Source organism: Sander lucioperca, chromosome 7 (assembly GCF_008315115.2).
Source record: "Sander lucioperca isolate FBNREF2018 chromosome 7, SLUC_FBN_1.2, whole genome shotgun sequence".
Lineage (NCBI taxonomy): Eukaryota > Metazoa > Chordata > Actinopteri > Perciformes > Percidae > Sander > Sander lucioperca.
The window spans coordinates 4,940,060-4,954,127 of NC_050179.1; the positions used below are offsets into that span (position 1 = coordinate 4,940,060).

Consider the following 14,068-nt stretch of genomic DNA (forward strand, 5'->3'; position numbering starts at 1 on the left):
TGATGTGGTTGATTACGTCTTGAAACTCAGATATCTCTCCTCTTCGTCATACCACCCCCCTTCGCCTCCCATCGTAGCAACGGAACGGCCCCACAGCCCACCCAGAAGGAAATATTAAAAAATAAAATGGCTTCAGAGCGTGTTTCGTACAAAAGAATATAGTAGATCTCTTAAAATAAAAACATAAACATTTGAAAGTCAAGATATTTATCACTGGCCCATTCAGATCTCACTCTAAATGAAAGATTATAGTCAAATAAAGAATAAATGAATTCATTTATTTACAGATCATTAACTTTACAGAAAGTGCAATACATTCTGATACAATAAAGTGCATATGAGCAAATAATAAAGATGTACAATTCAGATTAGAATATTTAAGAGAAGAAAAGAACGTGACTTTTGGTTGATTATATTTGGCATTCACTTAGAGTTGCAGTAAATAAACATACATATTTTCAGTCTGGATAACAAATAAAAAAAAAACAAGGCCATCTCCCTTAGCAGATTGAAAATAAGGCCTAGAGATGCAGAAAGAAAAGTGCTCCTGTCCTTCCATCATGGCCTTGCCTGTTTTACTTTTCTTCTTCTCTCCTCTTTAGCTTTCTCACAGCAAATATTCCCTGGTTACTCAAAAATAGGCATCAGATTTGACCTTGTGTCAGGTATTTGTGTCAAGCTTTGAACCATAAACCCAGAGACTAAGAAGGATGCTGATGTACTGCCTCTTGACATGTGGCAGCTACAATGTGGGCCCCTTTATCCTAAGCTTACTTTCTGGCTCTTTGCAGCAGGGCCTTGAATACATCAAGAATCTGTGGGTCCTCCCCAGCAGACAGCTCTGGAGTGTTTTTCTCCAGCCAATCGGAGGAGTGGATCTGGTGCCTGAGCGTGCCAATCAGAGAACCCAGACTGTCAGGCTTCGATGCTTGGCAGTCCAGCAACACTAAGTCTCCAGTGTCCAGCGGGCCAGTGTCAGGAACAGGGCAATCCTTCTCCATCAGCTGGTCGGATGACTTACTCTCGGGTGATGATGTTGAATTGACAACCACAGCATTGTCTGAATCGTCACTGTCCTCTTTCTCAGATTTTTCGCTCTCATCACTGGCTTCTCTGATGGCGTGCGAATCGGGGCTTCCTTCAATTTCTTTCAAGGCCTCCCTAATCCGCTTCAGGCCTGAAATAACACAAAACATTAACTGAACAAGTCAGTAACTATTATCCAATCATTACCTAGCTTAAGACACAAAGCAGGAGATGGAATAAAACTAACCATTGACTGAACAAATGAAATAATAGATATGGTCTAATCAATGTCTAGTTTAAGGCAGAAAATGGGAATTAGAGGGGAAAAAAACATAACTCACTATTTAAAAACTTGAAAAATAGATATCAACTTGTCACCATATATAATATAAGACAGGGAGTAGCTGAACAATTGAGTGGGCATATTACACTAGAGACTGACCGAGCTGAAGGTGGTGCTGTTGGTCTGCGAAGACAATGCGGAACCAGCCGGGCGTGGAGCAGCAGAAGGCCTGACCGCAGCTCACCACCACCTTGTGTCTGAGGAACCCCTTCCACAGAGACAACTCCTCCTCAAACGACGGCTCTCGGAGAAACTACCAAAACGCAGAGACGGAAGTGACACATTAAGCCCACAGGAACACAATCTTTTCCAGACATAACCACGTGTGGTTATTTTGCATTTGAAATTAGTGAGAGTGAGAACGGAAATATTAGCCCCAACATCTTAGCGTGACTTTGATCTTGGTACCTTTCTGAGGTCCGCCCAGACATACAGTGCAGCATGTCTGTCCAGGTAGGGGATGCCCATACTCTGCAGCTCTCCGGTCAGGTAACTGTGAGCAGCTTTCAGTCTGCGCCTGTTCTCAGGCAAAAATTCCTTGCTGATCCACTCTGGAACACGAGAGTGTGAAGTGACAATAGGTAAGTGTAAATTAAATGTTACAAGTCATATCAGAGGAAGGCAAAAAAAGGGACGATATCTCTCAGTAACAGGGAAACTGCTGCAAAGCCAAATGTTTGAATTGCTGAAAAGCTTACATCCAAAATAATTTGAATGTATGCATTTACTCTTGACTGGTCTTTACCAAAAGGGGGTTGATGTGAGGATTGTTTTCTCAATACATTATGTTTGCAAACGCACATGTGAAGCTTGGATCCGTACCTCTGTCCTGAAGCAGTTGTGCTACCTGGTGCTGGCTGTTTCCCGAAACACCGTGGAATGCGCCGAGCTGGGCCAATGCCTCCACAAGGTCTCTGTTCTCGGTATACAGAGTGCCTATTCTGATTCCTGCCATTGCAAAGTCCTGGAAACGATAAGAGGAAGTAAATAACGAAGAACGGTGAAAGCAAACGCCCACACAGGAAAAGCTGAGATTTCACTGTTCTGTGAGCGGTGATGTAAGAAGTCTCCTGTCTTCACACTCTCATACATACAGTACATACCTTGCTCATCCCCCACATTACATGTGTCCTCTGTGGGTCAGGCAAACTGAAAAAAGACCACATCGTTAGCAGCTAAGATGCTGTCTTCAGCCTCAGTTGTTACGATTAAAGGTCTAATAGAGTAATCAAGCAGAGGCTAGGTTCATGCAGTACCTGTCTATACCGAGGACACTGTTAAAGGAGACAGATTCATCAAAGACCGTCAGCATGTACACTTCATCAACGATACAGTGGAGCTCATTTCTAAAAGCAGGAAATCGTGGAGAGAAAGAGAATATAAACATATACAGTGAGGCATTAATAAAACATGGTTTTATATTGTCAATGATTGTTAATGACAAAGGAAATGCAACATAAATGTAAAATGGTCACTTCAACGCCGTACATCAGTGTAAAAGCTCTGTGGTTTATGGTTACAACACCTCTGTGGAGGGAGTTAACTCTGGCAAGATCATTTAGAAAACAATAGATGATGCAGGAGACTCCTTGGCACATGGCTGCACTTGACAATATGCTAATGGTTAAGAGAGGTGATAAAACTTAATCAAGAGTGCTTGATATTCCACACACGGGACAGAGCTCTCGGGCCGTAAAATAAAAGAGATCACACTAGGAACTGTATGCAGTGCTTTGGCAACGTGCTTAAAGGAGCCACAGGACTGCTGGGAGGATTACAGTGAGATAATAGGGGGGCAAACATACCTTTTGGCAAACTCCAAGAAGGCAATCATCTCATCCGCGGTGTAGATCTCAGCCAGAGGGTTGTGGGGGTTCATCAGTATAACAGCTCGGATGATCAAACCCTAAAAGAGATGGCCAGTTTCTAAATAACTAAAAATGTGTCTTCACCGTCTTTAGAAATAAAGCTGAAAAACCAATCACTGAGAAAAAGAGAGCATCCAAGACGTTTATCTAAACTAAGAACTTTATCCAAGGCTTTTTGGAGTGGTTCGGTCTTCCTTAAAATATTCATTAAGGTCAAGTGCTTAAGAATAAATGCATTCATGAATTACCTCTTGCTTAGCCCTTTTCAGACCTTCTTCTAGTTTGCCTTCAGTAAGGTGGAAGGGTCGACTGTCTTTGCCATCAGCCTTAAAATAAAAAGTGACGAAACAACAACATTCAAATTGGACAACTGACAATGCTGCGTGAGATCACATGATGCATTTAAAAGGTGAATGCAATGTCCATGTAAATATATATTATATTGAATGTATACGATCAGCAAGGCACAACAAGTACACACAAGCACATAAGCTCTGCAAGTCAATCAGGCTCTGTATTCCTACCTCACAGTCAAGAGGAACATGAAAGAGTTTGACATCACTATACAATTGTAGATCCTCAGTGATAACGCCGTAGAAAGGAGTCGGAATGAGAATGGCATCTACAACATGAAATACACAATGACCATATGAATTTGACACATACAGCAAGCTAACCCATATAAGCTACTATTTAGGTTTTACTACTTTTGAGGTATCTTATGGCTGGTCAGTGCATTACCATCTATGCTGAATTTCCTTAGTAAGAGTTTTACAACAGCTGTTTTGAAGGGATCTGGGAAGATGCCTGTTTGAAGATATGTATTTATAATCTTTAGGACATGACTCGAAACACTGTCAAACACGCCGACTTATTGGGACTTTATCTTATTCACCGTATCCCCCAGAGTTAGATAAGTCCATACATACCCTTCTCATCTCCGTGCGTGTCGTAACTCTGTCTAACGCACCCACCGCTAGCCTCGCTTAGCACAGATCCTGGAGGTAACCGGCTCCAACTAGCCTACTGCTCCCAATAAGTGACAAAATAACGCCAACATGTTCCTGTTTACATGTTGTGATTTGTATAGTCACAGCATGTACAAATAACAAGGTCACATGAGACACAGCCATCTTCTAACCGTATACAAACTGGGAACTATATTCTCAGAAGGTGAAGATGAGAAGGGTATGTATGGACATATCTAACTCTGGGGGATACGGTGAATAAGATAAAGTCCCAATAAGCCAACGTGTTCCTTTAAGAAATGCTGTAGGTACAGGGTCATTGGGGAGGTGGAGGAGTTACACTCAGTGACAGCCTTGCAAAGCTCAATTAATGTAATACAGGTAACTTTTCCCACTGTTACATCTTTTTTTTTTTAAACAGGATTTTGTTGAAGTTATTCCGTTTTTGAAGAATAATGCAAGTTCTTCACAATTTGATGCTGAGAAGGTGGGGCAGTGTTGAGTAGCTGGTCAATAGTGGTATAATAATATTCTAGAGTTTCCAACATTCTCTGTAATAATATTGTATAAGTAATCCTTTCTTGCCAGAGGTATTGCATTGTTATAAGCAGTCATGGCTTCTTTGTATATATTATAGTGAACTGTGAGCTTAGTTTTCCTCCACTTTCTTTCAGCTGCTCAACAGATTCTCTTAACTTCATCAACAGTGGTATTATTTAACCATGGGGAGATTCTGTCAGTCTACCTATTTTTAACCTTCAGTGGAGCAACAGTATTTAAAGCAGATGACAAGGTGTTATTGAAACTTTCAATAATGGCATTTAAAAGAGCAGTCATGGCTGTATGACTCAAATTATTTCATAACATAAGAGAACTTTGCTTCAGCCTTCACATTTAGGAATCTCTTTCAAAACAAAAATACCCTTTTAGTCTTTGTTATGATTAGGTTGGCATCAAAAAACTGAGATACTCAGATACTGAGAAATTGTCCATGTTTAACCCTGTTGTTATTACTAAGTCTTGAATGTTTACCAGGCTGATGGGTGGCTTTATTACATGCTGGGTAAGTTCAAAGCTGTCCAGTAAATTCACACGCTCCATAGCTTTGGAGGCGTTCTTTTTATTAATAAGAATATTCAGGTCTGCTGTCAGGATTGATCTATCATATCTTGTGATACCAAGTGAGATCAGCTCTGAGAAAAGACCAACATGGGCTGCTTTTCAGGCTTGTGATTTTCAAAGCACTTCTTGAGCTAAACAAATATATTTCTTTGCCTAAAATGAGGCCTTGCTTGTAGTAGCACTAAAGAAGCAATTTATGCAGCTGCCTACATCAAATAAATAAAAAAGTGTAACGTTTAAATGATTATGCTACAACTTCCCCATTCGGTTATATTTTATTCAATGATCATTTTTAATAAAAAACAGGCAGAAAAAAATCCTGTTGTTACTGTGCACATGTTTGTATTCATACACTAGAGATATGGCTGTATTGTGTGTGCGTGTCAGAGCATTCTAAACCTACCTTTAGGGTCACAAATTACTGCTGCAATACACGAGAAGAGGGAACCACAGCCATTCATCACCACAACCTGAACAAAGACACACATCCACCGTGTTATGAAAGACCCAATTAAGGCACAGAAGGAGGCCTGATAAATATGCTACTAATTCATCCACTTTCTAAAACAGACATTCATTACATCTGAATTTAAGTTGGTTACCCACAAACAAAAAAAGCTGTGTTAGTTCAGTTGCAGCATTTAGCATCTTCATAATCATTACGGAGTTAATCAGATAAATGAATTGAATCCACTGCTATATTTTTTGAGAATTAATGGCTGTTATCCAGTCCATCTTCTCAGCAGCAGCATAAAATAATATATATATATATATATATTATATATATATATATATATATATATATATATATATATATATATATATATATATATATATATATATATATATATATATATATATATATATATAAAAAAAAGACATATTTGTCAGTAATTACATAATTTGCTGGACATCTGTATCAGTCATTGGAAGGGAGCCTTCTTCACACAAATCACAGAAATGCAGATTGACTAGTTACACAAGAACAAATCAAATGTAGTTATCAGGTTCAGGAGCAGGGCCACGCCTCAACCACACCTCTAATCACCCGTCAATACTTACTTACCTAGTCAACCCATCCCGCTCTGGTTGTCTCAGATTTCTCTACCCACCCTTCCTTTCCCTTTCATCCATTCTCCTTCCTAACTCCTCCCTATCCACATCCCTTCTCCCCTCATTCCTTCCTACTCAATCTGGTGCATACCTCTCCCACGTCTCATTCTACTGTATGGGTGGGGGTGGGGGTGGGGGGGGGTAATCAGCAGACAGAGACCCCCACACTGAGTCTCCATCCGCCCGGTCTTCAGTACGTCCTTCTTCTACCTTCAACTCTCCCCTTTACATCCATTCATCTGTCCTCAACATCCAATACCTCCTGAATTTCCATTAAACCTTTAAATGACATACTGTTGTGGCGTGGTTCAAAAATGAATTTATTGAATGAATGAATCGATTTTTGGAATTCTATGAATCGATTTTGAAGAAGAGCTTGAATCGCGATACGAATGTGAATCGATTTTTTTGCACACCCCATGTTGATAGTGCAACTAGCCATTCTGAAGAATAGTTCCTTTCAGAATTTCAAATTATTAATAATAGATTAATGTATAGGTAGAACTGTAGTGCTGTTCAGGTGGCACTACAGTAGATGTTATAGTGTTCCGGAGTATAAACTCTAGAGAGAATAATATATTTACCTTTTGTACAGTGAGCTGGGTGTAAAATCTTATTATGCAAAAGTGCCCACTATCTACAGTCATAGTATAACTGTTGTACAATATTTCCCTCTGATATATTGTGGAAAGAATGTAAGTAGTGTAGTCTTACAGAATGTAAATATGATAAAGCACCTCAGAACTGTTACATTTTCCACCTCTGCTATTTACACTATATGCTTTTCACAAACTCCCTTGGTTTTTAACACGATACAAGGCAGAATATATTGTTATTCCCTTCATATACAATATTTAGTATGGAATACTATATTATGTAGTATATTCAACTGACTACCGTAGTTGTCTTACACACACGATTCATATTGCTTGTGTTACATCCCTTCTAGCATTAAAATCAATCATCTTTACTCACATTGTTAGCTTTCAATGGGTTTGGAGAACAGCAGTAGTGAGTCAGGAACTTTGCAACCTCCTCTCTCAGGCTGAAAGAGAGCAAGATGGAAAGGTTATGACAGGGGTTTACTTTGAACTACTACTTACTTCTTGTTAAAATACAACATTACTACGAGCCGCTCATCTAGACAAAAATAAAGGTCCACTTGAATCTCTTACAATGTGTGTCCCTTCCAGTCTGAATACTGCAACAAGGACGGGTCAAAATGTGGCATGTCAGGCTTGGTCAGCTGTAGCAGAAAGGAAAAGGAAATGTATTTGTGAATGCAGGCAGAACAATTTAGATTACCAGGATGGGAGTGCACGGTTAATCTTACCCGTTTACCAAGAACATCATAGCATAGTTTGTTTTCACTGGTACCCATGTTGATTATGCCCTGGAAGTAAGAAAAATAGCTTATGAGTAATTGTTATGGTGTCATTTTTTTGCCACATCAGAGCTGTCTGACAGCTGTATTTATTCATGACACAGACTCACATAAGGGTTCTTTGCGTCATGGTGTTTGTCCATTAAATATTGGGCATAGCCCTCCTGGAGAATGCCTTGAGTTTGTCGGATGCTGTTACCACGGTTGGACAGGTACACGCTAGGGCCAAGAGTTTCTGCACCTCTCAGTGCTGCCAAAACACTCTGAGACATTTTGCAGGCCTTGACAGATGCAGGCGGTGTTGACTCTATTGTCTCCTGAGTGGAAACACCCTGTGTAGTGGGAGCCTCTGAAGGTGGCTGAGATAAAGATGACGAGACAGAGGGGGCGGCCGTGGTCATCAGGGATGCTGACAGATGAGCTAGGGGTGAGACGGAGGGGTCGGTCGGTGTTGTCGCGGCGGTCGGAGTGCCCTGTCTGACAGCAACCAATACCCCTGTGAGCATGCTGAACAGGCGGAGCTCATGCTGGCGCTCCTGTTCCGCCCTCCTCTCCTCCCGCTGTTCCCAGCGCTCCTCAGCCTGCAGCTCTCTCTCCAGCCGCGCCTCCTCCAGGGAGAGAAGGCGCTCCTCTGCTGACTGCTGCCATTTCAGGAAGCTGGCCAAGGCTTTATCCAGGCTTCTTTGGCCAACGCATCTAGCGCCCCCATAGCTCCATGATGTCTTGCCACCCAGGCGACGCTTCCTCTGTCTCACAGAGCTTGGGGGACGCGAACCCTTCTTACTGGGCCCCTCTGATGTGTCCTGTGGCCCAGGACCACCAAAAGCCTGGCTGACAGCTGTGGCGGAACCGGCAATGTTCAGGTCACTAAAGCCTGGGGATGTGAAAAAGAGAAATTACTTGTCAATAATCATTTTCTAAACTCACATTAATGACAGTAATAGTGATGATTCTAGTATTTGGATTGACAACCTGAAGGTGAGATTCTCGCATTTGTTGAGCTCTGTCCATGACCCAGAGAGTCGTCTGGCCCCGGTAGAGACTGGCCATCAGTTTCCTGGTCATCTTCAGATCCATAGTACATCTCGGGGGGAGCGACACCTGAATTCAGCAGGCTCTCCTCAACATCTTCACATTTAATATCCAGTGAATCTCCAGGTTTTGGAGGCTGACCAAACAGAAACCCACCTGAGGAGGCAGGACCAAAGGTGCCGGCTGGAACTCCTTGCAGGTATGCCTCAGGCCCACCTGGGCACTGAAACACCTGTTGGGCTATGACAGCCCCGCCCAAGGAGGAGTAGGTAATAGCCGGCCGGTTCGCGAGCACCCTGTCCATCACATCATAGAACTTCCAAGACCTCATTTTGTGATTGTCCTTAATGCGGCGGTACTCCAGCTTCATCTTTTTGATCTTCTCCCTGCACTGGTCACCGGTACGATAAATGCCCTTTTCGCGCAAGATGTGGGCTATGCGGTCAAATACACGCTGGTTGCGCAATGAGCTCTCCAATTCAATCTGGACCGATTCATCGGACCACAACTGGAGCAGCTCCACTATCTCCGGGTCAGTCCAGTTGCTGCCTCGCTCATGCCTCCTGCCGCGAAAGTCCATCCTGTAAGTTACAGGAGGTGTTCTGCAACGCAAGATGACGGGGCAATATGAAGACACATTGGTAGCCTAGCCTACAGTACCTCTGTCATCCTGACTTCAGGAGCACCTAACGTCAAACAATGGAGCTTTAAAGTGGACACATGCATTCTTAACGTTAATGTTTAAACAATACTAAGATACACGTTATTTTACCCACTTATCTCACCGTTAATCAAAAGTGCAGCTCTTCGGAAACAGATTGTTGTGGAGCTTTTACTCAGATGTGACATCAACGTAGGCAGACACTGTCACGGCTGGTTAACCCGATTTGGTTAACTGGTTTGGACTGGCAAAGCTTTGTTCAACCGGTGCTAAGAGATAGAATTCATTATTTGAGCAAATTTGTCACATCTTGGCGAGATGGGGAATAGGAATAGACGCGTACAAAAAATATCTACATCCGGGTTGACGGCACATGCGTGCTGTCCTTACTCCGGGATAACTTTGGTCCGTGCTAAAGGAGGGGCTGCTGAAAGCGAGCTGGGTTTTATGCCAGGCTGTAACGGGTAGACACACCATACGGAGTAACGTTAGAGCTATGTGTCATGGCCCCCTCTACCGTACGGTGTGCTTTTTATTCATGTGTGTAAGTTGAGTAGATATCCAGAAGATGGCGGTCACACACAGCGGTACATATATCTATGCATACAAGCTATCTGGAAAACAAGGACGTGTGTTTTGGCTACAAGCGTAGGCCAGAAATCCCATTTAACTATAAAATAACCATGACAGCGGTTGGAATCAACCCAAACAACCATCATTCTTACAAAAAAGGCTTTGACTTACCGTTAGACAAACATTAATCGAGGCTTTGTCGTTAAGTATAATTTCCTTCTATAAAAGTATACTTTTTACTGTTATAAATCATGGATTTATATTTAATATTATACCACGTATTAATGTATTCTACCTGCTTAAGAAGGTAAACTGTTAATGTCGAATAAAAAGTTGATAAACGTGACCTTGGGTAAGTTTATTCCTGATTCGGGCTACATAAAATGGTCACCCGCCCCTTTCAACGACCACGGTGTTACAAATCAAGCATACGCGACAGTCCAGTCGGCTCTAAGCGTGACGTATTTCCTGGAGAAAGGATTTTGTGGCAGTTTGTTGTTATCTCCAGCCAGTAGTGAACCGTTATATTGCATTGGCACGTAGCCTCTTACTCTCCTTTTTTTCTATCGTGTATTTACTTTGCGTTTGTAAATGAATGCCAGCAAAACAAGCCATGTGAAATAACTCAACCCGTTAGAAGAAACCGTTAAAGAAATAACTGGGTGCGACGGTTGAAGTTAACGTTAACTGGCAAAATATAACCATAGTGGTGGTGGCAAGTTGTTGGCGGATAACATCAAGGCTGCATAGTTGAATTCAACACTTTTGGAGGAGGATGGGTGTGTTCGGATCGCATTATTATTCATCTCCTGGACCAAGTAGAGGTTAGGTGTAAAGTTGAAAGTCAAGCCTCAGGAGGAAGGACAGTCTCCGCCCGGAGGAAGAAGAGAAGGAGGAGGCATGACGTCTCGTTTCTTCTTAGTTTTTGTAAAAGCCACGAGTTAGATGTGTTCAAAGCAGAGAGGGGAGCTGTAGCAGAGTGGGTGGGAACAATGGGAGTATTTGCGGAAACTATAAAGGCTATTTTAGCATAAAGTCTCTGCCAGCGCTGCCGACATCTCTTACTAGTCTTCCCAGTAAGGTGAATCCTTCCCCAGTGAGGTAACAGGCTTAATCCAGTATAGCTAGGTGAAGGAGACATGACTTGACCAGCTTTGGTCCGCAGCGCTTCCTGTCTGAAGTTTATTTTTGGTAAGATTACGGCATGTTTGTTGTTGTCATGTTTTTACTGTGTAGTTTTCTGCAGCATGTCTCATTTGACTCTGTTAATTCAGATTTACGTTCTGCTTTCCTCCCTCCTCTCTGTCTCTCTTGCGCACACACTCGATACATTTTCTTTTTGTCTTACTTATTCACCCTGGAGCCTTAATAGGCTAAACCAGAGACGGTTTAGAGCTCTTTGGCTAAACCCCTCATCAGGTACTTTTAGGCTATCTGTGTATTGTGTGCATTGTTGTGATATATTTCAGTTAGTCCTGCTTGGCAAGGCATAGATTGTTTTGACTAATTTTACGCACTGTGTGCCTATTTTGAGAATATCGAAGTGAGCTCAGTTTGAACCAACAAGCTGAAAAACTCAATTTAAAGTTATCGCACTCATCCTATCTTGTCCTCTGGTTATCAGTGTTATTTTATATCTCAAGTGCAAAAACCGGATATCTGAGATCTCAGCAAGTGAGGAAGTCAAGGCCACCAGCTTTTGAAAGAAACAGCACGGCTCCAAGTTCCCCCCTGAATCGGATTACACTACCTCACTGCATCAAAGATTACCTTATAAAACTAATCTTTTGTGCATCCCTTTGTTTTGCCTAAATCTTGCCAAGGCCAGTTAAGAGATCAAAGCTATTAAAAGGGTTGGTCCTGGCTCCATTATGTTTATTTTTGCCAGAGGAAGTCAAACTGAGTGGTTCACATACACACTTTGCCCTAAACACCACCTCTCCAGCTCTGTTGATTCATCACCAGCACTGGATTTAACAATACTGGTAATTCTTCAGGTGTGAACTGAGCTCTTAGGAGCACACATTTTATAAGAAGCATAAAACAGGAATGCAGTGGAGGAGAAAGAAGTAGGAAGACAAACTTGTCAACAATATAACTCATCTATAAACTAGGGCAGCGTGTTGTGGATGAGAGGAAGTTTGACACAGGGAACAATGCCAAGATTCAGATGGCTGTTAAAAGTTGGTTTGGATGTCTCTGTGGGACATTACTTACAGAATTGATTCTTTCTCCTGGACACATTGCTCCTGCCCTCGACAACATTTTATCAGGCTTTTTCATCTCCGTAGCTCGTGGGCAGTGGGAGCGAAGATGGATCAGGCGTTAGTGTTACTCAGTCATCACTGCGTTCTCACTCACTTCAAAGTGTGTCTCAGATTATCGTCGTACAGCTCACTTCCAGCTGTGTCCCGCTGTCCTGACAGATCACCGTGCCTGTGAAATGCCCGTGGTTTTCCAATCACACTCTTAACGTGGAGCAATTTTCCCTCTCAGGAAAGAATGCTTTGGCTGTCAGGGGTACTTCACAAATGCTGCAGTTCTCTTCTGTGCCTTGGTTTTCTGTGAGAGGGCAGCCCAGAGTACATGGTGGGTGTTGATTTGGCGGGTGGGCAGCCTGAAATAGAGCTGGAGTGCTGCATATGGTCTGTCACAGGCTTAGTGTGCTTGTCATTACCAATGGAAATCACCTGTTCATCCCCATCAAGAGTAGATGTGTTATCTTGTCACATTATGTTTATTGCGTCTTTCCGGAGTGATTCTAATGTAGTGGAAGTTACCTGGGTGCATATGCTGTATGTTCATGTAACCGTAGGCTTCTGCTGCTGTTTACTAAGAAGTTTCTCTGCTACAGCTAGGGGACTCAAGTGTTTTCCTGGTCAAACCCATTTTCCAGATGGGTAGGAAAATCTAATTGACAACTTTCCAGTCTCACTCCCAGTTCTCTTAATTCCAACTCTTCACTTTATAAGAGGTAGATCTAGATGTGGGCTATACTTACAAAAATCAAATAATATAATGTGTTGGACTCCGTGCCATAATACTGATAATGTGGTGAAATTATCGGCTAGACTGTTGGTATTTTAATCAGCAGTGGAAATCATGGCCAAGCAGATAGTCATTCATTAATCATTTCATTAATCATTTCACTCTGCTACAACTGACCAATGCTGGATTTCTGAGGCCAAAACCAAGATGGATGTTTGAGAGTGTTACAAGAGCTGGCTGGTGTACGTTGTTTTTGTCAAGGATCCCTCACATTTGGCTAATAAAGAGTTGTGACAAAGATGTTCCAGGAGGCCAGATATTTTACAGTTGAGCAATAAGCATACGCTTTATTTTTTAAGATGGCAATAACAGGAAATATAAGATATGAAGGTAATGAACAGTACACTTGAAATGTAATTATGAAATTATTATAAATAGCTTTAAATGCAAACCTAAATACCAAACTTGCTAAAATATACCAGAACTGCCATCCTAAATAATCTGTGATAAGTGAGTATTGGCCAATAATATAGAACCTACTGATGTGTGTGTCAGGCTGTAGCTCACAATACCATTTAGGCCATTATATACTATAGCTATAACACAGCCTGAAAGATCAGCAAAAGACAACATATTGTTAAATATATTGGCAACATATTGATACAGTATTAATTTTACCATACTGATATCTGATATTGTATATCAACCCCCCCCTCCCCCCCCAGATCTTGCTGGATTTTTGCAAAATCAGTTTACAGCAGACTGGCTTATAACATATCTTAACAGCTAGTGTTCCTCAAAGCTGCAAGTCTGTAGCATACAGATAATGATATCAAGACAATAATGAATGCACAGTCTTAAGCACTGCTGTTCCATCTCCCTCTCTTCTCAGTACAGTTGAATAGTGAGGAGGACAGGAATCCCCGTGGTTTGTTTGTACATCCCAGTCGTGTTCTGATGGCCACTCAGCAGCTCTACCGGAGCGGTCGG

The 14,068-nt window shown here is 41.9% G+C and overlaps 2 protein-coding genes across 4 annotated transcripts in view; one reads left to right on the plus strand and one right to left on the minus strand.

Moving 5' to 3' along the window:
- Window positions 1-259: 259 nt before the first annotated feature.
- On the minus strand, window positions 260-10,398 carry accs (1-aminocyclopropane-1-carboxylate synthase homolog (Arabidopsis)(non-functional)). 3 transcript variants are annotated; one of them, XM_031282551.2, is made up of 16 exons: window positions 10,262-10,398; window positions 8,797-9,786; window positions 7,935-8,698; window positions 7,774-7,833; window positions 7,616-7,686; window positions 7,416-7,485; window positions 5,731-5,797; window positions 3,762-3,859; window positions 3,486-3,563; window positions 3,175-3,275; window positions 2,626-2,715; window positions 2,473-2,518; window positions 2,192-2,333; window positions 1,778-1,920; window positions 1,469-1,622; window positions 771-1,177 (listed from the first exon to the last, which is right to left on the minus strand). In XM_031282551.2, exons 2-16 carry the CDS (start codon window positions 9,434-9,436, stop codon window positions 771-773), a joined length of 2,931 nt encoding a protein of 976 aa, XP_031138411.1. In that variant the 5' UTR covers window positions 9,437-9,786; window positions 10,262-10,398. The 3 variants fall into 3 exon arrangements, with proteins under 3 accessions (XP_031138409.1, XP_031138411.1, XP_031138410.1); XM_031282550.2 differs by lacking the exon at window positions 10,262-10,398 and having other exon boundaries at window positions 8,797-9,458; window positions 9,642-10,228; XM_031282549.2 differs by lacking the exon at window positions 10,262-10,398 and having other exon boundaries at window positions 260-1,177; window positions 8,797-10,228.
- Window positions 10,399-10,582: 184 nt separating this feature from the next.
- Window positions 10,583-14,068, plus strand: part of furinb (furin (paired basic amino acid cleaving enzyme) b) — a 79,488-nt gene continuing 76,002 nt past the window's right edge. The window contains exon 1 of the mRNA XM_031282552.2: window positions 10,583-11,281. The gene's annotated coding sequence lies outside the window, so the exon portion shown is untranslated. The remainder of the gene's footprint in view (window positions 11,282-14,068) is intronic.